Here is a 23933-nt window from a genome sequence, read left to right as displayed (position 1 = left end):
GGAAGCGGGGAGGGAGGTGGGATGAATTGGGAGATTGAGATTGACATGTGTACACTAACAGGTATAAAATGGATAAGTAATAAGAACCTGCTGTACAGCTCGGGGAACTCCACTTCACTGTACAGTAGAAACGAACGCAACATTGTAAAACAACTCTACCCCAATTTAAAAAAAAACAAACTTTTCCTTGCCCCTGGCTAATGTAAAAGAAGTTAGCTGCTAAGTGCAGAGGTGGTTGGATTTCCACGGCCTTCTTGGTTCCGGGCCATCCTGGCCGCACACCCTGCCCCCAACAACTAGGCCAGGACTGGCGAGGTCGAACGCCCCAAACTGGGGCGAATCTTGGGGAGCATCTAAACCTGGAACCCATGTGCTGCTGGGGAACAGACATCACAGCTTCAAACTGGGCTCCCACACGCCACCCACACGCCTGCTCTTCCCTTCTAATTTGCCTGCCAATCTCTGAAAATGTGATGTTTAAGAAAGACGAAGTAAAAGATTTTAACCACTTATACCATTCCTCACCATCTTTCCACAAATAACAAAGAAATTGTCTTGTGATTTGGGTTGGGACAGTCCCTGGCAGAGAGCGGGGCTTTTTCTGACTCCTGTTTTCCCTTCAACACAGCGGGCCGTCTAAGCGTCCTTCCAGTTTAAAACTCTTCCAGGGACAGGAAAGGGGGCCCAAAACCACAGTCAGGTGGGTACGTCCAGGACGGCCAAGGCACATGACCTGTGACCTCTGCCCACACACTCATTCAGGGACCTCATGACAACGACCACTGCCCCTCGAGCAGGTGGCGTCTTTGTGCCCCACGCACAGAACTGGGGGGCGCTGAGCTGCAGGCAGGAGCTCCCAGGGTCAGGGCCACACCCGGAGGAGCCGCAGGGACCTGCTTGGTCAACAGCCCCGCCAGTGGGACCGCACCATGGAGGCAGGGGCCACAGGACTCAGAGGGCCGCACATCAGCCGGGCCCCGTAGGCCAGAGTCAGACTAGAGATAACCAGACGTGAGGTCGTGCATTTGAACTCAAAGGATCAGTCGTCCAGGAATGCGATGGCAGAGACTTAAACTGTCGGCAGTTCTGATGGAAAAGTCCTACATTTTGAGCTCATCATAAGCTTAATATGAACCAACACTGTGATGTGCTGTAGAGATGCCAATTAATAAGCTAGGACCTCGTCAGAGGGCTTCCAGATAATTTCTATGGCTACTGCCCATCACCCCCATGCCTGTGCTGCCCATCACCCCCGTGTCTCTCCCTCCTCCCTCCTGAGCTCAGACGTGTTTACAACTGTCTGTGAGACCTCCCCACCTGAATGTGCACAGACCCCTAAACCTGAACAATACTCACCAACATCCATTACCCACCCAGCACACCCGTCACACCTGCGGCCTGTTTTCCGGATCTCCTGGTGGTCCCGGCATCAGCCCCTGAGCCTTGTCTCACCTCCGTCCATGTCTCTCCCTCACCTCCTGCCAAAGCCTCTTCCTGGGAAGCAGCTGCCACTGACCTCCACACTGCTCCCCTCAGCTCAGCATCGGCACCTCCTGCCTGGACACCTGCTTCCCATCTGGCCTCTTTTCCTCGTCCACCAAAGAGCCCTGCAGAACGATTTTACAAAATGCACTTCTGACTGTTATCACATCCCTGCCTAAGGCCCCAGCTCCTGTAGAATAAAGTGAAAATCCCGTAGCCAGGTCCCCGGGGCCCCGGGTGATCAGAACCTGCACCTGTCATCTCGTCCACCTGGAGGACGTCCTGCCACGGGCCACACTTTCGTCCATGCCGGACTCTCATGCGGACAGTAACTCAGCCCTTTCAGCCCCCCTAGTTCAAGAGCTGGCCTGAAGGTGAACTCTGGAGCGTCCCCTGGTCACCCAGCCCTGCTCCCAAATCTCTGCCCTCCTCTCCACCCGCATGCACTTCACCTTGGTGATTTTCACACTGTGGAATGAATCTCTGTTTACATGTCACTCTTGGCCATGAGAGAGCAGGACACGAGAGTGTCCTGTGTTTGTAACTCCAGCACTAGGCTTAGAGCCTTCAAATACCTGCTGAAAAAAAGAAAAGAAATTAATAAATCCATACCTAAGTGCATGGATGGATGGACGGATGGATAGATGGGTCCCACCCCACCTCCATCCCTTTGCATATTGCATCTCCCCCTCCTGCCTACACCAGCGAAATCTTCCCCAGGCATCTTCTCGGGTGCCATTTACAGCAGCAGGACTGTCCTTCCAAGGCCAGCCCACGGCCCCCCAGTGTGCGAGCGTGCCTTGGGGAGGGTTTCCAGTAAGACTCGTGAAGCACAGAAGCCTCTGGGCACAGCAACACAGCCTCCGGAGGGGCTGCTTCTGGAGCTGAGGCACCACCTGCCAGAGGAGAAGGGGGCCTTTCCGGACGGGCAAGTGAACCCAGGACGAGAGAGGAGTCGTCATGTGTGTCATCTCTTACAGGAACACAAGGCCTTGATGGAAAAGGGAGCAAGGGGCCTGCCACCCAGAAGAGGTGACAAACAAACCTCCTGAACCCTTCACAGCTGTGACTGCCACGCAGCCCCGACAGTTCAGCTGGGCGGGATCCCAGATCCTTCACAGTGAAAGCAGGAGGGAACTTTACTGACTGTGAATTAACATCTTACCCCCTTTCAGAGCATCTGGCACTGGAAGCAAAGGTTCTCATTACATGCACAAGACTTGAAATACACGGGCAGTCAGAGTATTTTATCTTTCGAGAAATATTCAAAGGACATGACACCCCAGTCTTGGGAGCTCCAGCTACCTGAAGACACCCCAGCAGACCTTAAATGCCATGTCTGAGAACGCCTTCCAAGGGCGGCAGCCGCGTGGGATGTCCCTCTGCCCAGCTCTTCCCCTCTTCCTCATCGTGGCTCAAAGGTGAGAGTTACCTGAATTCCGGTTGAAGATTTATTACACCAGCTACCAAGAGACTTCTTATGTCGAAGCTTTTTTTGGGGTTTTCTGCCCTCCTGGCAAATCAGAGAGGCAAGAAGACGCCAGCGGAACAGATTAAGAGGTGAAATACTTTCAAAGAACCGCTATTATATTGCAAGGAGAGCTTCAATCTAATTTAATACACAGTTCAGGTTTTCTGGTGGTCTGGGCTTAATAGTTACTCTAAGTGAGGGAAAATGGGTATAAAAGAAGAAAGAAAGGGAAGAAAAGAAATAATTTAACTGCCATTAGAGTATTGCTATGTGGCCACGTTACAGATGCGGAAACTGAGGTTCAGAGACGTTTTTTAAAAACCAACCCAAGGTCACAGAGCTGCTGAGCTTTGATGCCAGGATGCAAGCCTGTGCATCGGCAGAGGGGGGGAAGCAGACTGGACCCCGGGTCTGCTGAGGTGGAGGGTCACCCACAGGCACCCGGCAGGCAGAGGAGTTGGCCTGTCCAATGCAGAACCTGCCAGAGAACAAGGCCGGAGGTCTGCCTTCCCACAAGGGGTCACCGAGCATCCCTGACACTGGACAGAGACTTGGGAGCTTTGAAAAGGGAAGGAATCTCCCCCAAGAAGACAACACGCCCAGGGCTTTGGGGATGGGAGTCACGCTGCCTCTGTGTGGAAAATAAGAGCTGAAAATCCAGGTTACAACAGACCTAGATTCACAATCTCCAGGCTCCTGACAGAAGCAAACGTATATCCTTTCTGGAGGTATTTTAAATTCAGGCCACAAAGAATCCCCACAGATAAACTTGAATTTTTTTAATCATGATATGTATGAGGAAACAAACCATTTCAATCTAGAATCAACGACAACAACAAAAAGTGAGGAGAGAGGATTCACTGAGAAAATGAAAGGGAATTAACAAATTCAAAAATATAAAGATGCTTAATATGCTGAAATGGATAAAAACCAAAGGAACAAGAGACTCTCAAAATTAACCATATAGTTTTAATAAAGTACAAAGTGGAATTTCTGAAAATGAAAAATATAATAATTGAAATTGAAAACTCCATGGGTTGAAGAGCAGAATAGATTTAGCTGGAGAGAGAAATAGTCCATTGCAGAGCAGAGCTGACAAAATGACACGGAAGTCTCACCTGAGAGAAAAGAAATGCAAAAGAAAGAAAAGCACTAAGAGTGGAAATCCTACCAACAAAGATAACGAAACAGTCCACGTTCTGCAGTGAGACAGCCACAACTGGTGAAAAGTATTTTTAAATAATCATAACCGTTTTGAAGTCTCTGGAAACCGCCCTAAGGGCATAGAGCAACTGAAAAGATATTTGTGCAAGAAAACCTGCTAAATCTCAGTGAAAATTACCAGAATCTGTAGCTCTTGAGCCACCACCAACTCCCTCCCCTCCCCACCAGCTGCCTTCCAGAGGGCTAAACCTTCTACCTTCTGTCTGACAAAATCGGTTTTGCATCAAAGGGAGATTTTGAGAACGGAAAATTAGAGGTCAATCTTTTTCATAAGCATAGACACAAATATCTTAAAGAAAACATTAGCAAATCCAATCCAGCAATATATGCAAACGGTAATAGCATGTCCAAGTTGGGTTTATTCCAGAAATGCAAGGTTAACCTGTCATTGAAAATCACTTACTGTGTTTCACCACATTAAAAGAATAATGGGAAAGTACAAGGCCATTATCAGTAGGTGCAGATAAGTATTTGGGCAAACAGCCACACACAGGTGGGGACACAAGGGACTATAGTGGGGCTGACCTGGGTGATGGTGACATGGAAGACCCATCAAGTTGTAACACAAACTGGGCACGTTTCCAAATGTAAGTTACACTCAATTTGAAAACCTTTCTAAGAATGATGGCCCAAATTTTCTCATAACAATTAAAGAAATTAAATAAGAAGTTAAAATCTTCTCACATACGAAGCATGATAGCCATTCTGACAGGTGTGAAGTGATACCTCACTGTGGTTTTGATTTGCATTGTTCTAATAATTAGCAATGATGAGCATTTTTTCTTGTGCCTGCTGGCCATCTCTATGTCTTCTTTGGGGAAAAAAAATTCTATTCAGGTTTTCTGCCCATATTTGTTTGGGTTGTTTTTTTGTTTTTTTTTTTTGAGGTCGAGTTGTATGAGCTGTTTATGTATTTTGAATATTAACCCCTTGTTGATCATCATTTGTAAATATATTCTCCTATTCCATAGGTTTCCTTTTGTTTTGTTGATGGTTTCCTCTGCTGTGTAAAAGCTTTTAAATTTAATGAGGTCCCATTTGTTTATTTTTGCTTTTATTTCTTTTGCCTTCAGAGACAGATCCAAAAAATATTGCTATGATTTATGTCAAAGAGTGTTCTGCCTATGTTTTCTTCTAGGAGTTTTACGGTTTCAGGTCTTACATTTAGGTCTTTAATCCATTGTAAGTTTATTTTTGTACACGGTGTTAGAGAATGTTCTAATTTCGTTGTTTTACATGCGGCTGTCCAGCTTTCCCAGCACCACTTGCTAAAGAGACTGTCTTCTCTCCATTGTATATTCTTGCCTCCTGTGTCGTAGATTAATTGACCATACATGTGTGAGTTTATTTCTGGGCTCGCTATTCTGTTTCATTGACCCATGTATCTGTTTTTGTGCCAGGACCATGTGGTTTTGATGACTGTAGCTGAGTAGCATAGTCTGAAGTCTGGGAGGGTGATTCCTACAATCGTGTATGTTTAATGAAAAATCAGTCACTCAGGATGCACCCACAGATTTGTGCACAAGGAGGTCTGTTACAGAGTTATTTACCATCATGCAAAATTACAAACAACAGGCTGCTCGGATAAGTTACATGCAAAGATTACTTTGTGTAAAAATCACATTTGCATGTGAAAAACCAGTTGAGCTAAACATTTATGGCGCGTGCACTCTTTTGTGTATATTATACTTCAATAAAAAGCTTACCCAAAAATTACACTTTTAAAGAATACTTGGGCTTCCCTGGTGGCGCAGTGGTTGAGAGTCCGCCTGCCGATGCAGGGGACACGGGTTCATGCCCCGGTCCAGGAGGATCCCACATGCCTCGGAGCGGCTGGGCCCGTGAGCCATGGCTGCTGAGCCTGCGCGTCCGGAGCCTGTGCTCCGCAACGGGAGAGGCCACAACAGTGAGAGGCCCACGCACCGCCCAAAAAAAAAAAAAAAGAATACTTAATGACATCGTTACATGCAGATAATATAATATTAAGTAAGAGAGAACTGTATACATAATAGGAGTCAAATTTTAAATACACACAACATTTAATATATATATTATATGTGTATAAATGTATGTGTATCACTGAAAGAAATCCACAAAGCTAGTGTGGGAGATTACCTGAGGATAGTGAGATTATGTGCAAGTTTGCAAACTTTTTTTCTTTTTCTTTTTTTATTCCTTTGGCCGCACCACATGACATGCAGGATCTTAGTTCCCCGACCAGGGATCAAACTTGTGCCCCCTGCAGTGGAAGCACAGAGTCTTAACCACTGGACCACCAGGGAAGTCTGCAAGCTTTCTTTTATTCATTATACTCTGTGGTATAATCATTCAAATGTTCTACATAGAGCATTATTAGATGGAGAGAGGAAGGGAGGGAGGGAAGGAGGAGGAAAAGAAAGAAGAGAGAGAGGAAGGAAGGAAGGAAGGAAGGAAGGAAGGAAGGAAGGAAGGAAGGAAGGAAGGAAGGAGGAGGGAGGGAGAGAGAAAGAAAGAAGAAAGAGGGACTTCCTTGGTGGTCCACTGGGTAAGACTCTGAGCTCCCAATGCAGGGGGCCCGGGTTCCATCCCTGGTCGGGGAACTAGATCCCACATGCCGCAACTAAAGATCCTGTGTGCCACAACTAAGACCCGGCACAGCCAAAATAAATAAATAAATATTTTTAAAAATAATAAAGTGCTGTACTTGTGCAGGCCCTGTACTCTAGGTAATATTTAAAAGAAAAAAGAGAGAGAGAGAAAGAAATTAATTTCATGGAGGCCCCTTCACTTGACATGTCACTTGACACGTGGACACGTATGGACAGTTGAAATGCTGAAAGGCTCAACCTCTAGTCAAATAGGTTTTGACGCTTTGAAAAGCATTTCCGTGCTTTGGTTGCCTGGCCCCAGTCCCCACAAAGCGCCCCAGAGTGGAGGAGGAGAGAGCGGCTGGGCGTGTTCCTCATGCTCTGGACAAGGCTGTGGCCCTGCATGCACACCGCTTCCTGGGCTCTAAGGGCACCCTCCTTCCCGGGGTGCAGACGCCCTGCTGGTGGTTGGGATGGAACCACGCCACACCGAGGCCGGCGGTGCCAGTTCCACAGTGGCCAGGAGCTGGTTCTCCAGCCACGAAACCCACTCTCGGGAAGAAAGGCTCAGAAACAAGCTCAGTCACCATGGAGGGAGGTTCAGATTCAGCCAAGATGAATCTGATCCCGGCGCGGGTAGGATCAGTCCTCTAAAAAGAAACCACGTCCAGGACACTAGGGCGCAATTACAAAACTGAGACGGTCCCTATAAAGCCAGCCGTGATCAAAGTCTTACCCAGAAGCTGCGCACTGGATTCCCAGGGAGCTCAAGCGGCCACAAGGCCTGTCGGCAGGGCCTGAGGCTGGAGGAAAACACGTGGGGAGAGTCACATCCATTTCAAAAGATGGGAAATCACTGAATGAGAACCAAAGATCTCCTAAGAATTGGTTTGAAACACGTCATTTGAGAAGGACAAGGTGAAGAGCAAGGGAGAGTGTTGAAGACAAAATGGGGAGAAAGAGAGAAAAAGAACATTTCTGAACAGCAAAGAAATCTGTAGATAATCTGTGCAAGTCAGTTTTTAAGATGAGTTCATAGAAAAGCACAACTGGGCTGCAGGGGGATGAGTACGAGTGTCATCGCCCATCAGACTGACGTATACGTTAAGTGACAACAGCCAGTGCTTGTGAACGGGACACAGAACCTCACCCACTGCTGTGAATTCCCACAGTCTTTGGGGGAAGAATCTGCCAGACCTGTCAAGGTCTCAAAACCACACACTCAATGACCCAAAGGTCTCACACTGGGAATTTATCCCACAGGAAAAAGGCAGCAGCTTCCAAGGCCTGTGACATGGTGAGGTGGTGTGAGAGCTGTGTGCTCAGATCCCAGCATTGTTTGAGGCAGCAAGAAACTGGAAACAACCTGAATTCCCAGCAAAATAAAACGATAAAATTCTTTAAAAAGAGGAGTTAAATAAACCATGGCACAGCCATTCTCTGGAATATTAAGCAGCAACGAAAAAGAAGGTGTCAGATCTCCATCTGTGTTGCCTCCGTGGATGAACCACTGTGCTGTGACGTGAGAAGGCCAGTCCCTGAGTGTGGAGTCCAGGCCCATCTAAGTGAAAAAAAAAAAAGGGCAATCTCACGTGGGTGTGTTTGCAGCGTGGAGAAAGGTGAAGGAGGATACAGGTGAGGCTGCCAACGCCAGTTACCTTGGGGTGAGCAGGGGATGTATCATGGGAATAATGAAATTTTTTACTTTTTTTTTAATTGAAGTATAGTTGATTTACAATGTTGTGTTAATCACTGCTGTACAGCAAAGTGATTCAGTTATGCATATATATACATTATTTTTTATATTCTTTTCCATTATGGTTTATCACAGGATATTGAATATAGTTCCCTGTGCTATACAGTAGGACCTTGTTGTTTATCCATTCTATATATAAAAGCTTACATCTGCTGACCCCAACCTCCCACTCCATCCCTCCCCCAACCCCCTCTCCCTTGGCAACCACCAGTCTGTTCTCTATGTCCATGATTCTGTTTCTGTTTCATAGATAGATTCATTTGTGTCATATTTCAGGGAATAATGAAATTTTCTAATTCAAAAAACTAAACTTACAATCCCAGCTCAGAGAGTCTATGTACATCTCAATTACAAAAGTAGAAAGCAGAGTCGCTGTCTGGGTGACACAGCGGGAGGCCAAGCAGCCCCGCCCTCGTGGAGTCCCCAGGTGAGGGGCAGCATCCAGCCCACCCAGGCGAGCAAGTATCAGGGCCCCTGAGGACGCTTCTTACCCGCAAAGCGTAAGGGCAAGAGGAGCAGCGGAATCTCGTCCCGTCCCGTCACACCAGGTGCTGCTCCAAACCAGGACCCAGGGCTGGCCGGTGCGGTCAGGCTGACCCACCAGGGCCCTGAGCTGAGAGCCCCCGGATCCACACAGAAGAATCACGTGTAAAGAGCTGGCAACTCTGTCCTTCCAGCCAGGTCACCAGACCAAGCAAGGGTTGGGCTGCCAGGTTTAGCACATAAAAATACACAAAATTTGGACTTTATAGAATGAATGATTTCAGTATAAGTACATCCCATGCGATATTTAGGATATACTTATACTAAAAATTTATTTGTTGTTTCTCTGAAATTCAAGTTAACAGGGTGCCCTGTATTTTAACTGGCAACCTTAGGTAACGGGTGTCAGAAGCCAGGCCAGGCCTTTACGTGACCTCCGGGCAGAAGCCACAGCACTGAGACAGGTAAGGCAGGTTGTGTGCAGTATCTAGGAACCAAGCCCCACTGTGCCTGCGGCACGTGACTTCAGCTCCACCTGTGGATCCAGGCTCCCGTCACCACCGGAAAGGTTCTCAGTTCTCCTGGTCAATAGCATTACCAACTTCTTCAGCCTCCCAACTGGCAAGCACATACCCCTGATACCGACCCAGCCACAAACTTGTTTCCCATCTGTCAGTTGGGGCCTTTTATGCTGAGGGAAAGGAAAACAAACCTAGAAAATCCAACTAGAATGGTCTTAAGCAGCAAGAGACTGGATGGGAACTCATAACTGGAAAATCTAGCAGCACATGAGCTTCAGGGTAGGTTTGATCCAGGGGTTTGTCACCTGCCACTCCAGGGGCCACTACACCAACAGCCCCGCTGAGACCAAGTCCAGACGCGGCACCAGCATCTTAGGGTGATTCCAGGCCCAGCCTGTGGCTCTTCCCAGGGATGCCCCAGACCCCATGGAGATGGACATGCCGACACATGCAGCCCCCCACGTGCAGAATGTGTGATCATGACGGATGGTTGCAGGCGGCACTGGGTGCAGGAACCCCACCCGCACAAGCACCAAGATCCCCCAGGAGGAGGCCCAGCCTGGGGAGAGTGAAGAGCCCCCAGGCCGAAGATTTGCAGGGTCCCTCCCACCCCACTGAGAACTGTATTTCCCCAGAGAGGGCCCAGGACTGCTGAAATCCATCACCAGTACAGCAGATGTAGCGACAGAAGCAGGGGGGTTCCCAGAGCAGAGGAGGAAGCCCCCAGCCCCCAGCGTGGGAAACGCCGGGCGAGACCTGCTCGTTTCTTGGATCACGGCGCCACCGTGTGGACAAAGTCTGCTCGCCACCCAGCAGCTCTTCGCAGACCAAAAAAGCACATTCCTACCCCTCCACTCAGACAACCACCGTGGACTTTAGAAAATAAAGTACACGCAGGACGTTAAGGTCTCAGAAGCCCATCGGGCAATCCTCTCCTGGGACAACCAGTTTTTTTGTGCTTCTTCTGTACATTGTTTGGGTGCACAAAAGTCACACACACACACACACAACCCTAGGCTCCTTCCAAGGCCTCCCACACTCCTGCTCTGCAGGGCTCGCTGATGCTTTTGCCAACAGTCGTGCTGGACAGGATGTCGGCTCACTCGGGCCACCATCGGGGACCCCCATGGCCAAGCTGGCATCTGCAGGCTGGCCGGTGCCAGCGTGGCTGGCACGGACAGCCCCAGGCTTGGGGCCCCAGGCCGGGGGCAGGGGGGACGGGGGGCAAGGAGTGCAGGGCAGCGGCCGGGACCACAGCGCTGGGCCTGGGCCCCAACTCTGCAGAACTTCCCGCAACTTCTCACCCCCTTGTGCCTCAGTTTCCTCAACTGTCAAATGGTGTGGGGATTTGAGAAAAGTGCCCGGCACACAGCAAGTGCTGGAACATGCCCTCTCACCAACACCGCGGCTGTCATCAGAACGAATGCAGCAACACTTCTGGCGGAGCCCCAGGCTCCCTGAGCCCGGCTGTGGCCAAGACGGGCTGCACGAGGCAGGAAGCTCGGGACCTGGAAGCAGCAGGACGGCTCAGGTGTCCGGTTTGCTCCTCGGGGGGCGGGCGGGGGTGGGGGGAGGACAGCCTGAGAACTGGACTGCTCCAGCCAACCAGCAGGGGGCACAGCGTGGAGGCCAAAAGAAAAAGTCTGGGGGGGGTGGTTGTGAAAACAGATTCCTGGGCCCCACTCATAGAGCCTGATCACAGGCAGAGCCTGAGAAGCTGCATTTCCATCAAGGGCCCAGGAAGTGCTGACTGGGCACTGGGCAGGGGACCACATTTCAAGCAGGAAGGGGTGGCAGGAAGGGTGAGTGATGAACAGACCCGCCAATGAATGAGTGGGGCTCAGTGCAGAGCCCACAACCCTCAGCAGGCCGAGGATGAGGCAGAAATAGTGCACGTACACACCTACAGTCACACACATGCACAGAGACACAGAGACACAGACACATATGAACACACAGACTCGAAAGCAATGTACACTCTCACACACAGATACATACAGGCACAGACACCTGCACAAATGTATGGGTCAGTGGTCTCCAGAAAAACAAAGGCAGTAGGGTGTGTGTATGTGTGAAGACATTTATCACAAGGAATTGGCTCATGGGATTAAGGAGGCTGAGAAGTCCAGACCTAGGACAGTCTGAGTCTGAGTCTGAAGGCTGGAGAAGACCGATGTCCCAGCTGGAAGATAGGCAGGCAGAGAGGATTCTTAGTTCCTGGGCTTAGTTCTATTCAGGCCTTCGACTGAATGGACAAGGCCCACCACGCAGGAGGGCCGGGTGCCTTAGTAAGTTTACTGGCTCTAGCACTGATCTCCTCCAGAAACACTCCTCGTGGACACACATGGGATCATGTTTGACCAAGTGTCCGGGCCCTCAGTGGCCCAGTGGACACATAAAATCAACATCACAACATATATACAAAACACACACAGACTTATACACATCTGCGTGTAAGCACATACACACCTTTCATTCACACTCAGAAAAACACTTCCACATGTTCACATTCAGACACATGTAAAGACTGGATGCACACGCATACACATGACACATGTACACAGCGCACACATGCACACTTCCCCGGGGGCCCGTAACGCTGCTCTAACCCCAGTTCCTTCCTCCTCTCTGGGCCTCTGCTCGCCCCCAGGCCTGGGCGGTGAGGTGCACCATCACCCACATTCACGGACAACAGGGCCGAGGGCCAGAGACAGTGCAGTGACAGGCAGGTCCCGTAACCGCTCTGAGCTCCCCAACCCCCGGAACTTCTGAAAGTGGGAATGAGCCACCGCACTGAGGACATGCAGGAGTGACCACCGGCTCCCGAGGTACTGCAGGGTCAAGCCGTGAGCACAGGGGAAGCCCAACTCCTTGCCATGCCTGGTGGAGGGCGCAGGCACAGTGGCCGTTTACATTCACGACATCCCCAAACCCTCAGCATAACCTGAGGAACTGAGGCTTGGAGACCCCCGCCCAAGGTGAGCCAGGTGTTCAGAGGTAGAGCCTCAAGCCTCTTGGCTCCAGAGCTCCCACTCCTAACCGTGGGCCTGGTCTAGAGGTTGAGCAGAGCGCCGGGACCTCTAGCCCAGACACTGTTCCTCTCCTTTGCCAGCTCTGAGCCAAAAAGGTTCAAGAATCCATCACTCTTCAGCAAACGCTGTTCCTCACCCGGTTCCAGTCCTGGCGAAGTTCATCCTCTGAACTGCAGCCTGCACCCTGTTTTCCTGCTACTTCCCAGGGAAAGTCACCTAATTCATGCCAGCAGGAGGACAGTCTCCTGCAGGGGGCCAGTCAGACCCCAGAATCTAGGCCTGAGGAGCGTACCCTTTGGAGAAGGAACCCCAAGTGCGTGTGCTTCTGAAAATCCCTGCTCATTTTTCTGCTGCAACGTCTCTTCTGTGTGTTTCAAGGGTAGAAAATCGCAAAAGTTTTGCTCACAGCTATCACCTCTTCCCTCCCCTGCAAATAATCGCTGTTTGGAAACTTTTAGAAAGGAAGCGGTTGAGCTTGTAGCTGCTAGATGTGGAGATGAATAGCAAGAAACCACCACCCGCACCGCAGGCAGGCGGTTCGCGGGGCGGGGCTCCCCCAGCACCTCGCTGCCGGCGCCCCTGCTCAGCACAGCCCTGCGTGCAGCCATGCATCCTGCCGGAGTACTGCTGGTCGTCTGTGGCCTCGTCCTGGGTGCCACGGGGGACCCTTCGCAAGGTAAGAGGGGACCTCCCCACCATCCAGGCGCCGTGAGCTTGACCCCCAACCCCGTTCCCAAGGCACGTTCCAGGGGACCTCACAGCAGCTGCCTTTGTGGGGAGCAAGCTTCGGCAGAGGGGGACTGGGGGGGTCTGGGGACCGGGGACGTGCCTTCTGTCCCCCACTGCTCCAGGGGTCTGCAAGTAGCCAAGGGAGGCCCGCCACGGCCCCTCCACGGAGACAGCGCACAGGGCAGCAGTCAGGCCGTTTCTATTTGATGGTGCATGCTTCCTGCCTCTGCTGCTGCCCTGTGACTTGGCTCGGGGGAACCTAAGTCTTCATCCTTCCAGCCAGGCCAGAGCTGGGGGGAGGGCGAGGGGAGCCGCCACCTGTAGGCCAGGAAATGAGGCACAGAGAGGTTAGGCGACTTGCCCAGTAACACAGCCCGTGAGCACCTGCCCCATGCGCACGAGGAAGCTGGTAGCCGGGGCTGAAGTGACCAGCGGGAGGTGGAGGATACAGCCCCCAGGTAGCGACTGGTCTTTGCCCTCCTCCCTCTTTGAAGAGGTCTGGAGCCTGGCCACGGGTGACCAGGTCTGGGGTGCCCAGGCAGGTGCCCAGGGGACAGCCTGAGCCTCTCAGTCCCTGGAAGTCACAGCCTCAGAAGTGGGTGAAACCTCAGGACCATCTCACGCACCATGAGGACGGGATATCCTGCCTCTGTCCCCTCCCCCAGCCGCGGTCTTAGCTCACACCATGAAGCCTCACAGGTCCTCTCCTCCGGGAGCTGTCTGTCCTCCTGGGCCCCCTTAGTGCCCAACCGAGGAGGCCACGCCAGGGAAGTGGCTGGACGTTCAGGCCAGGGAAGTGACTCCCTCAGAAAGCCTGAGTGAGGGGCCTGCCATCTCCACCGCACTGGGATGTAACGTTCGTGCCCTCTGTCCCGCTTTCCTAAGCTGCTTCTGCCGGCCTCACTCCCTCCCCTAACAAGCGGGGCAGAGCAGGATTGTGTGGGGAATCCTGGCCCAGGAGGTGCTGGACGCTGGCCGCCTTCCCTTGGCAGGACTGCCTCCCCTCTGCTGGGGTTTGGTGCTGGACCAAACCCTCCCCAACCCAGTCCCGCACCTGCCCCCTCGGGAGGTGGAAGACTGCCTGCCCTTGACACAGCCCTCTGGCTGGCCTGGCCCTCCCCCATCAGGCCTGCTCTCAGCCCCACAGCCCAGATGGAGGAGGGTCCAGAGTCCAAGCCACATGCAGAGGCCTTGGGACCTGGAGCCTCTCTGAACCTCAGTCTCACTGTCCATGAAATGGGTAAACCACTGCACCCCTCAGGCCCTGGAGGCGCCTGGCTGCGGTGGCCCACGGAAGGCAATGCCCCGGGCCTGGGGTGGGGGGCAGCTGCCCACCCGCACCCCTGCTCCTGAGCCTCTGCTGGCCGCAGCCCCTACGCCACACAGATCCTTTCTGCTGCCTCCAGGTGACAGGTGACGGCCCCAGCGAGGGCCTCGGGCTCGAGTGAGTGGCTTGGAGGCCCCTGTCTGGGGGTCGAGAAGAGACAGCTCGGCCCCAGACCCGAGTCCGCCCCTCAGTCCCACGGCCTTCCTCTAAGAACAGATCCTAGAGCCTTCCGTGGTGGGAGGACAGGGGCCCCAAGTGTCGCCACCTGGGTACCTGGCTTCTCCCCGCCCCTGGTGCTCAACTACGCTGACCTGACCCCGGCAGCCTCCCTCCCCAAGCCCTTCAGAACCTAGGAAATTGCTACATCGATTTCTTCAGCCACTATTCCTTCAGTTGAAAATGGAAGCCCTTTTTCAACCTGACTCTCATCTCTCCTGGGAAGCCCTCCCAGTCGGGCTCACAGGGGCCCATCTTCCCATCACAGGCCGCCTGGCAGGGTCTGGGGTCCAGCAGCCATCGTCACCAGTGGCAGGACCCGGAGACCACCCACCACAAGGGAGGCCCACGCCGGCCTGCATCCCAGGGTGGGGGGTGGGGGGGAACTGCTGCATCTCGGCATGAGGGCCAGTGACCCACCCTCTGCGTTTTGAGGTTTCTTTTTTCCAGTGGGGACACCCATTTGCCCTCAGAGCGCCACTGCAGCCATTTCCCATATTTGATAATCATGACACCATGGCATGTCCTTTATCGACAAGATCTTCCTGCGGATGGTCTCCTGTATCCCCACCACAACCCTGTGGGGTTGGCGCCATCATCACCCCATTATACAGATGGGGACACGGAGGCTCAGGAAGGCCGAGCAGCCTTTGAGGCAGACTTGGGACTCACTCTGGGCATGTCCCAGTGGATTAAGGCGGGGGCTAACCAGCATCTTGTTTGTGCCGGGGGACACCTATGCTCTCAAAACAACGGGGCTACTCATTAGTCAGAGCCCCCAGAGCACAGCCGGGTGGGTGTGGCCCCACGGAATTAAGGGCAACCACCAGCACACTGAGTTCTGGTGTCACGTGAGGGGGCGAGGCTCGGAGTGAACCTCCAGGTGGGCAGTGGACACCAGCACCCCGCTCTCTGGGCACAGCCCTCCAGGACCCTGCCCGTGACATGACAAGGGCCCCGTGATGCTGGCAGGGAAGCAGCCACCACGAGGAGACCAGCAGGGACACGGTGGGGCAGCCTCCAGTGGGGGCCTCAGTGTTTGGCTCCTGGGCACCCTGGCTCCCTTCTAGGGTCTCCCCACCTCCCAGCCACACACAGGACACTCCTGAAACAGGAAGGGGTGGGGAGCCTCAGCTGCCTGAGCAGCCCCCTCTCCCTTCCACACCAGGGAGGGAGGGGCTGCGCGGCCTGAGGCACTGGACTCTCCAAAGGGCCCAGCACCCCTGGAATCACAGCCAGCGTCCCAGGCTCCAGCGCCTCCCAGGACATCATCCCACGGCTTCATTTTTCAGAAAAGCAAGTTGAGGGATGTTTACCAAAAACATTTGCTGCTGACTCATTTTACCAGCTGTTCTTTGTCAGGAAGTTACTGTCCTCTCCTGGGACATTTGCTGCATGTTTGGTGGTAATTGGAGGGCAGACTCCATCCTCTTTAACCTGCACAGAAACAGTTAACTGTTGCCGCAACCCAAAGGGCTGCTGACCATGTCCCCCAAGCTCCAGCCCCACCTGCTCAACTGTGGATCTGCCTTGAGCCCCTCGATGTTTGTGAAGTGCCCACACACTGGTGGAGGGAACTGAGTGCCCCAACTGGTAAGGGCAAGCGCAGAGCCTGGCCACCGAAATCTTTGGGGCCAGTGTTAGTTCTGAAGAAGGGGGTGTAGGGACAGGACAGGACAGGAGCTGGAGTAGGAATCACTTGTGATTTAGGTGGAAAGTTACTTTTCAGCAAGAAACATCAGAATGTTTCCTTGACGTTTTGCTTCCCATTCTGATCACATGAGGAGAGACTCCTTGACTCCCTTGTATCAGGTTGAATAAGGGGGTGTCGAAGGGGCCTGGGGTGACTTCACAGAAACAGGTGGCCGGGAGTCCACTGGTGCAGCCTGAGCAGCCCAGGGGCCTGCAGGATCCCCAGCCGTGCTGGCTCCTGGAGCAGGTCCCAGCTGTGCCAGGGCAGGTGGGAAGGATCTGCCAGGGGCAGGTCCCGCACTGGTTCCTGCCCACGCTCTCAGTTCCAGGGCCAGCTCCACCGCCCAGGTCTGAGACGACAGGCGCTCGCATTTCTGCCCTGGGAGTCTGCTCTGGCCCCAGGAAAGCTGGGCCTCTGCCGTCCTCCCTCCAAGCCTCGCACACTGCGCTCACCCGGTGCTCTTACAATGGTGCATCCGGGGGCGGCTGGAGCCCCCGGTCAGTACCCAGCACAGCGCTTTTGTCACCCTAATCTTCCCAAGTCTCCGGCCCTCCATCTCTTGCCCAATCTCTTGCCGTCTTGAGTCATTTTTTTCAAGACCAGCTGAAGAGCTACTTCTCTCCCAAGAGCAGTAAGGGGCCCTCTTCTCTCCTTCCTGACTCAGCCCGCCCCTCACCAAGGGGTCTGCCCACCTCCCTCTTCCCAGTGCCTTTCTGGGCCTAAGCCTCCATGCCCTGCCTGGCAGGGGATGGGGGAGGGAGTCCGGCTTATTTGGAAACCTCACTTCTCTGCACCGCCCGGCCCTCCCCCACCCCGGCGTGTGTGATGAAGAGTGTTTGTTCCTCCTCACAACCTCTCCTTCTGGTTGTCCTTTCAGTCCACGTCACCAGGCCACCACCTGCCACCAGAGTGACTCACGATCCCCCCCTGTGGCCCCCGCACCCAGCCTGAAGCTAAGGGCAGTCAGGTCTGCCTCGTGCTCTGCTCTCTGCTCCCCTGGCCCATCTCCACGCCTCCTAACTGGTCCCCACCCCCAGCTCCCTCTTTGAGCCCCTTCTGCCAGATCACTGTCCTGCCCCCAACCTGGAGTTGCCCACAGCACCTACTGAGAAATACTTCTTGAGAGAAAAAGAGCACAGCTTTCACACCTAGGTTTAACCCGCCCTGCACTCCTTCGAGGCCTGTTTCCTCCCTGTAGATGGGACCACGGCCAGCCCGGGGTGGGGGGGGGGACCCCTTGGCGGTGGTGGGAGGGGGCTAGCTGGCTGGGGCCCAGGGCCCCCGGCTGCCTGTCTTCTTCCAGAAGGAGAGCCCCTCTTTGGGCTTATTCTGCACCAACCTTGCCCTGTGGACGTTCTGAAGAATCGCTCTGAAAATAGGTTTGACTTTTCAACTTTTTAAAATTAAAAATGGGGTTTTACTGTTTGTTTAGATAACTCTGCTGATGAAACCTCACTTAACTGAAGCCTATATTTCAGGAAATGTAGTTAAAAATAAGCCAACTTCAAGTTTCCTACAACCTCTTTGTAACTTTACCAAAATTGCTTAGGAACTGACATCACACGTTTGGCAGAGACATCATCAGAGGTTTGGCCTCACCTAGTTTCACTTCATTATTTATAATCATGTTAAGTTCAAGCGAAATCAAATGTAGTATACTTTATTTAAAAAACAGGTAGCAGTGGTTACCTTTGCAACACTGAGAGTGAGCTCTAATGTTTCTGTTGTACTTTTCTGTGTTTTTCAAGTTTCCTACCAAACAAGTAAGCTTATAATCAGAAAAAGCAATATATGTAATTTGTACAAAGAAAAAATAGCCGTGGATATAGACCCACAAACACATGGGCGACTGGACCGTCCACCAGGTGGTCCTTCCCGTCTGCTGTTCAGACTATGCTGACAAGCAGAAATCAAACGGTTTTCAAAACAGAAAAACACACTGGACTTCCTGTCGTCAACAGCAGGCCAGCAGCCCTCAAAGCACCAGAGTCAGAGCCACGGGCTCAGGGCCCAGCCAGCCGACCAACCCAGCTGCCGCGTCCAGAGACCTCAGCCACGGCCCAGCCCAGTCTTTGGGGACGTCATGTGAGGGCCGGATTATGGCAAAGGAGACTCTCAGAGACGTTGGGGACAAAGCTTTGTGGGGGAAGAGCGACAACCTCACCTGCTGGGAAGCTCTCATGGGGGTGGAGCAGGCCTCCCAGCTGAGGGGGCCTCACAGAGCCATCCAGAGCTCCATCTCGACCCAGGGACCCAGCTGGGGCCCACCTGCCAGGAGGGGTCCCGCTTGGGTGGGCAGTGCCAGCCCCCCTTACAAACAGGCTGTCATGAGCGCCAGCGGCTCACCCCCAGGATCATGGGCCCTCTGCAGATTCTACCCAGACCAGACCCACGCCTCCTCTGCCCACTGCCAGAGCCCCCTCCACCGCTCCACCCAACTGGAGAGGAGACCCCTCAGCGAGGCCGCATAGGGCCGGCTCTGGCCGTCCTGGTTCTCGCACCCGGTGGGGGTCTCGTGTGCCCACTGCCACAGAAGATGTCCAGTTCTAAGGAGGGCTCTGTGCAGACCTCAGGCGGCGGACGGTGGAAACAGCCTCCTCCGAAAACCTCGCTCTGGGCTAAAGGGCTCACTGACACCCTGGCAAGACCTCCCCACTGAGTTGAGCTGAGCTGGCATCCACCATGTCTCACCCTCTGCTGTGACCCACGTACAGGCCGGCCCCCAGAAGAGGTCCCAGCGTTCTGGACTGACCCTGGCCGAGGCTCCTGGACACATAGCTGCACACGGGCCGTCCTGCCAGGTGCCTGGGTCCCGGCCCAGCAAGGTCACTGACCCTGACCCCAACCCCCAGCTGAGGTGAAGGTCCTCAGCTGGGGGGCCCTGTCTCCAGTGGGACACCCCCGTCCAGCCCCTGAGGAACAAAACCCCCAAGCACTGCCGACCTCACACCACTGTTTTCCTCCCATGAGTCGAGACTTCTTCACAACCAGGGAACCGTGTGTCCTCAATACAGCGGGGTCCACACCCAGCACCCTGGGTCTGCAGTCCCAGCGAGTACCCCGTGAGGAGGGGACCCGGGCAGCACTGACCCCTCCTTTCTACATGCAACACCCAGAAGCTCGTCCACGAGTCTCTACTTCCTGTGGCTCCAGCGGGTCCACCACGTGCTGACCCCACCCCCACTGAATGCACCACAGGTGCTCCCCAAGGTCACGGCCAAGGGAGGCAGAGTGACCTTCCAGGGCAGTGCAAGGCAGTGGACCCTCCACACCGGCCAGGACGCAGCTGATCCCCGATGCAGGCCGTGCACGAGGCGCGGACCCCACTCTCCACGTGACTCAGTGAAAGAAAACAGCTGAGCTGGCCCCAGGGGGTGGGTCAGCTCCGAGTCACTTCTGGCACAAGATGATTTCAGGAAAATCTGGGGAATTCTTAGAAAAGAGAAGTAATCTACAACCCTAAACCCTCTTCCCATTCTCCCTCCCCTCAGTTTAGATTTTAATATAAAAGTAGTCCATGACCACTGCAGCAAAACTGAGAAACATAAATTTGAAATCAGGTCACCCCTGAGCCACCAACTAGAAAAGCCACCACCCACCTGCTGCCCAAACACCCCAAAGGAGGCAACACACGGGTGCCGCGGGGACCTGGCAGCTGGGCGGATTCGGTCGAGAGTCCTGGGGGCGGAGGACGGCCTTCGAGCACTTCCCCTCGGCCACTTGCTGGGGACAAGCGGAGGGGTCGAAGCCAGAGGGCGGCCTCATAGGCCACGGCCGACTTCTCGGAACACCAGGGCTCATCCTGACAGAGGCTCCAGGCCTGAGGGTGGGCAGGGGTGTCCGGGCTCCCGTAACTGTTGGAAACAACCTGGGTTCTGAAAGGACAGAACCCAGGGACACATGCGGGCAGGGACAGGACGGGACCACATCTTACCCACCTCTGCGCCGCCCACCGCACTGGCCCTTGGCTGAGGATGGGGCGACCACGGGGATGGAGGGCAGACGCACCGGGGGGCGAGACATGGACGGGCCGGCAGGGTACACGGCCGTGTGAGGGGAGAACAGGCCGGGTGGACCGGGCACCACACTGGGAGCAGAGGCGGGAGGCATGATCCCTGGACCAAGGACCCCCCCCGCCCCAGTTAACGTTCTTGTCTGGTTCTGCTTCTCATCCAGATTTTTGTTCCAAGATCCTTAACTCAGGTGTGAAGCCAGGATTTCCCAAGACTATCAAGACCAACGACCCGGACGTCCTCAAGGCAGCCAGACACAGCGCTGAGAGCTTCAACAACTGCAGCAACGACGCCTTCCTGTTCCGGGAGTCACACATCAGCAGAGCCCTCGTCCAGGTGGGGTCTGGGCTCAGGACTGCCCAAGGCGGCCAGAACCGGACCGGGGCCACCAGAATCAGGCACCGAGGCCGGCGCCGCCTCTCACTGCACCAGGCTCCTCCCGGACAGCACACAGGGAGGAGGGCGGGCGAGGGCGGCTACCACGGGCCACAAGCTGCCCCACCGCCCACCTTCAGGGCTGCCTGCCTGCCGGGCTGCCCGCAGGCCACTGCTCCACGACCCCAAAGCACTTGCGGCCACGTCCCCCAACCACTGCCCCGTCCCTGCAGAAGTGTCACACCCTGCGAGGTCCCCACGCTTCTCAGCGGCCCCATACGAGCAGCCTAGTGCTCCCCCTCCCACGGGGACACCACGAGGCAGCCAGGCCTGGCTTGTCCTGGGTCCCGAGAACACAGGTCAATGAGGGTACAGGACACAGTCAGTGACAGGACGCAGCCACTCTCGAAAAGCAGGGGCTCGGTGCAGCCGGTCAGCAAGCTTCGCAGTCACTGACCGGGGAGCTGGCCTTGGGGAGAGAGACCCACAGCCCCGAGGATGTGTGCTGCCCGACACCACCCCACAGGCTGACTCACGATAATGGTCACCCCTGGGTACAGGACTGGGGGGGGGGTGACTCTATTATGTCTCTTCTCTTTGGTAACCGCAAACTCTCAGGGCGGGATGCTGTCCCTATCATGGAGGGTGGTCTGCATGGGTATAAGTAGCCAATGTCAGGACTCCAGGGGCCCAGACCCGGGGACTGGGGTCTTCAGCCTCCACCGTCTGCAGGAGTGCATGCCCAAGCCTGGGGGGAGGGAAGTGGGCCCCCAGCTCACCCCATCTCTCACCATGTCCTAGACCCAGTGACCCAGGCCCGCCCTCTATCCCCTCAGATAGTGAAGGGCCTGAAGTTCATGCTGGACCTGGACATCAGCAGAACCAGCTGCAAGAAGACCAGGCACCCGAGCCTGGACGACTGCAGCTTCCAGACCAACCGCACCCTGAAGCAGGTAAGAGGGCTCTGGCCTCCCCACCGCTCGCCACCCCCCAGCCAGCTCCGCAGCCTCGGAAATCACCCTCGGCACTGCTCTACCTGCGAGGTTCTGACCCCACCCCTGAGCAGCGCCCACGTCCACCCCCGACACGGGAGAGCGAGAGGCAGCCCCCCAGGACTTCCCAAACGACACCCCTCCTCGCTCCCACAGGCACACCTCCAGGGAGTAAACACTGCAGGTTTGGGGGTGGGAGGAGAGCAAAAGAAAACTTGTACATAATTGAGAAATTTTATATACACACACGGGGAGAGCAGATGTGGCAAAATCTGGTAATTTGTAAATACATGTGTTGAGTATATATTTTTGAATTATTCTTTCAACTTTTCTGTAGGTTTGAAGTTTTTCAAAATAAAGTCAGGGCAGGGAGTGAATTCTTCAGTAAAGAAAACACACATGCACATGCGTGGGCGCACACACAGACACGTGAGCACACAAGCACACACGTGTACAAACACACACACACACACACACACACACACACACACACACACACACACACCCGCCTGAGGCAGTGGCACTGGGAACCCACCTCTGCGGCGGGTGAGGTTACCCTGGCGGGGTGGGAAGCCTCCGTGAAGGGGGGACTCTCAGGTCACCCTCGTTTCAGACTCTGAGCTGCTACTCTGAAGTCTGGGTCATCCCCTGGCTCCAGAGCTTCAAGGTGCCCGTCCTCCGCTGTCACTGACTCCCGCCTCCCAGCTCCATCCCTGCTGTCGCGGGCCCTGGGAAACCATCTCCTGAGAGCAGAATGGCAGACGGCTGCATTGAACACATCAAGCCTCCTCCAAACTTAACTAGTCTCCCCGACGCTGTGCACCTAGATTCAGGGTCTGCACAGACAGGGCGAGTCCTCCAGTGGGGATTACACGGGTTCTCGACCCCGAGGGGCCCTCCCACCTCACTGCCCTGAGATCCCAGGCCCTCGAGGAAAGCCCAGAGGGCCATCTTTCCATCTGAATAACTGTCCCTGCACTGGGCAGGGACCAGGCATCAGTGATGTCTTGTGTGAATAGTTAGGAATAAACCTGAATAAAGAACTGATCACCTTGAAGCAATGCCTGCTGCTTGACCTGCTAAGGGGAGAACGGGGAAGTCAGGAGGCCCCCTTCCCTCCACAAAGCCCTGGGGGGCCTCGCCACTGAACCGTACTGAAGACCAAAGCCCCAAGGCCCCCCACCTCCAGCTGCGCTGTCCTCTGCGCATCCCACCCCCACGTTCTCTGCTGCCTGAGGCTCGGCAGCTGCGCCTGGGCAGGTAGGTGGGCAGGGACGGAGCAGATCCCACGGCTCGGCCCGGACAGGGAGGCAGGGCGGGGGACCTGCTGGGCGGGGGCACCGCCGTGGGTGGGAAGGCGGGAAGGCCTTCGCAGTGGAGGCGGCACAAGGCTGGGCCAAGCGGGAGCAGGGGACCCAGACGCCTGCACCGTGAGCCCGGGCGTCCTCGTCCAACTACGGATCAGCGCCAAACGTGCTGTCACCTTTAAAAGAACGACTCGGTAATTCACAGGAAACAGAAAATGTGCATTAAATTCGGCGACTTAGCTCGCTGTCATAAACGTGACAAACACGAACCCCCAAGTGAAGTTCCTCTGACTCCTGCGGCGATTAAAGTCACGATAATTCCACAGCCGCCTCCATTTCTGCGGCCACTAATTCAGGGGCAGTGGCGGCCACTGTGCCACGCGAGGCTGGACTCATTCGAGACTCTGAAGGCCCCTGAAGGCAGCCCTCTCGTGAACACAAGCAAGTTCAGCCCCTGCTTGACCCCGTCCGTCAGCAGGACGGCAGGCACACCGGGGTCCAGCACCAGGGCCAGACGCTTCAGGACACACCTGTGGGGCCCCCGTGACTGATGCAGGGGACACAAGCTCTAAGGTCCCCTCCGTCCTCACTTTCAAACACGCACCAGAGCACAAGGCCAAGTGTCTCTTGACAACTGTGAGACCAACCGGACGCTGCCCCACAGGCCTCACATGGTGTGAGAAAGGGAGGTGTGACGGGGAGCAGCCTCATGGCACCCCTGCCCCCAACTCCCCCGTGCCCGTGA

General features: G+C 54.6%; 1 protein-coding gene across 2 annotated transcripts; it reads left to right on the top strand.

Moving 5' to 3' along the window:
• The first annotated feature begins 12129 nt into the window (after positions 1 to 12129).
• Positions 12130 to 23626, top strand: CST7 (cystatin F). Of its 2 annotated transcripts, none has more exons than XM_079945595.1 (4): positions 12130 to 13212; positions 20678 to 20850; positions 21726 to 21842; positions 22540 to 23626. In XM_079945595.1, exons 1-4 carry the CDS (start codon positions 13143 to 13145, stop codon positions 22570 to 22572), a joined length of 393 nt encoding a protein of 130 aa, XP_079801721.1. In that variant the 5' UTR covers positions 12130 to 13142; the 3' UTR covers positions 22573 to 23626. The 2 variants fall into 2 exon arrangements, with proteins under 2 accessions (XP_079801721.1, XP_079801720.1); XM_079945594.1 differs by having other exon boundaries at positions 22495 to 23626.
• The last annotated feature ends 307 nt before the right edge of the window (positions 23627 to 23933 follow it).

Source organism: Stenella coeruleoalba (genome assembly GCF_951394435.1).
Source record: "Stenella coeruleoalba genome assembly, chromosome: 15".
Classification (NCBI taxonomy): domain Eukaryota; kingdom Metazoa; phylum Chordata; class Mammalia; order Artiodactyla; family Delphinidae; genus Stenella; species Stenella coeruleoalba.
Note: the sequence above shows the minus strand (reverse complement) of the source record. Positions and strands in the feature narration are given on the sequence as shown.

Bases quoted from the DNA above. Each gene is read 5' to 3' on its own strand.
- CST7 (XM_079945594.1), top strand. From the start codon at position 13,143: ATGCATCCTGCCGGAGTACTGCTGGTCGTCTGTGGCCTCGTCCTGGGT. The intron at 20,851-21,725 runs GTGGGGTCTGGG...CTATCCCCTCAG, and splicing joins TCAGCAGAGCCCTCGTCCAG to ATAGTGAAGGGCCTGAAGTT. The intron at 21,843-22,494 runs GTAAGAGGGCTC...CCCTCGTTTCAG, and splicing joins CCAACCGCACCCTGAAGCAG to ACTCTGAGCTGCTACTCTGA.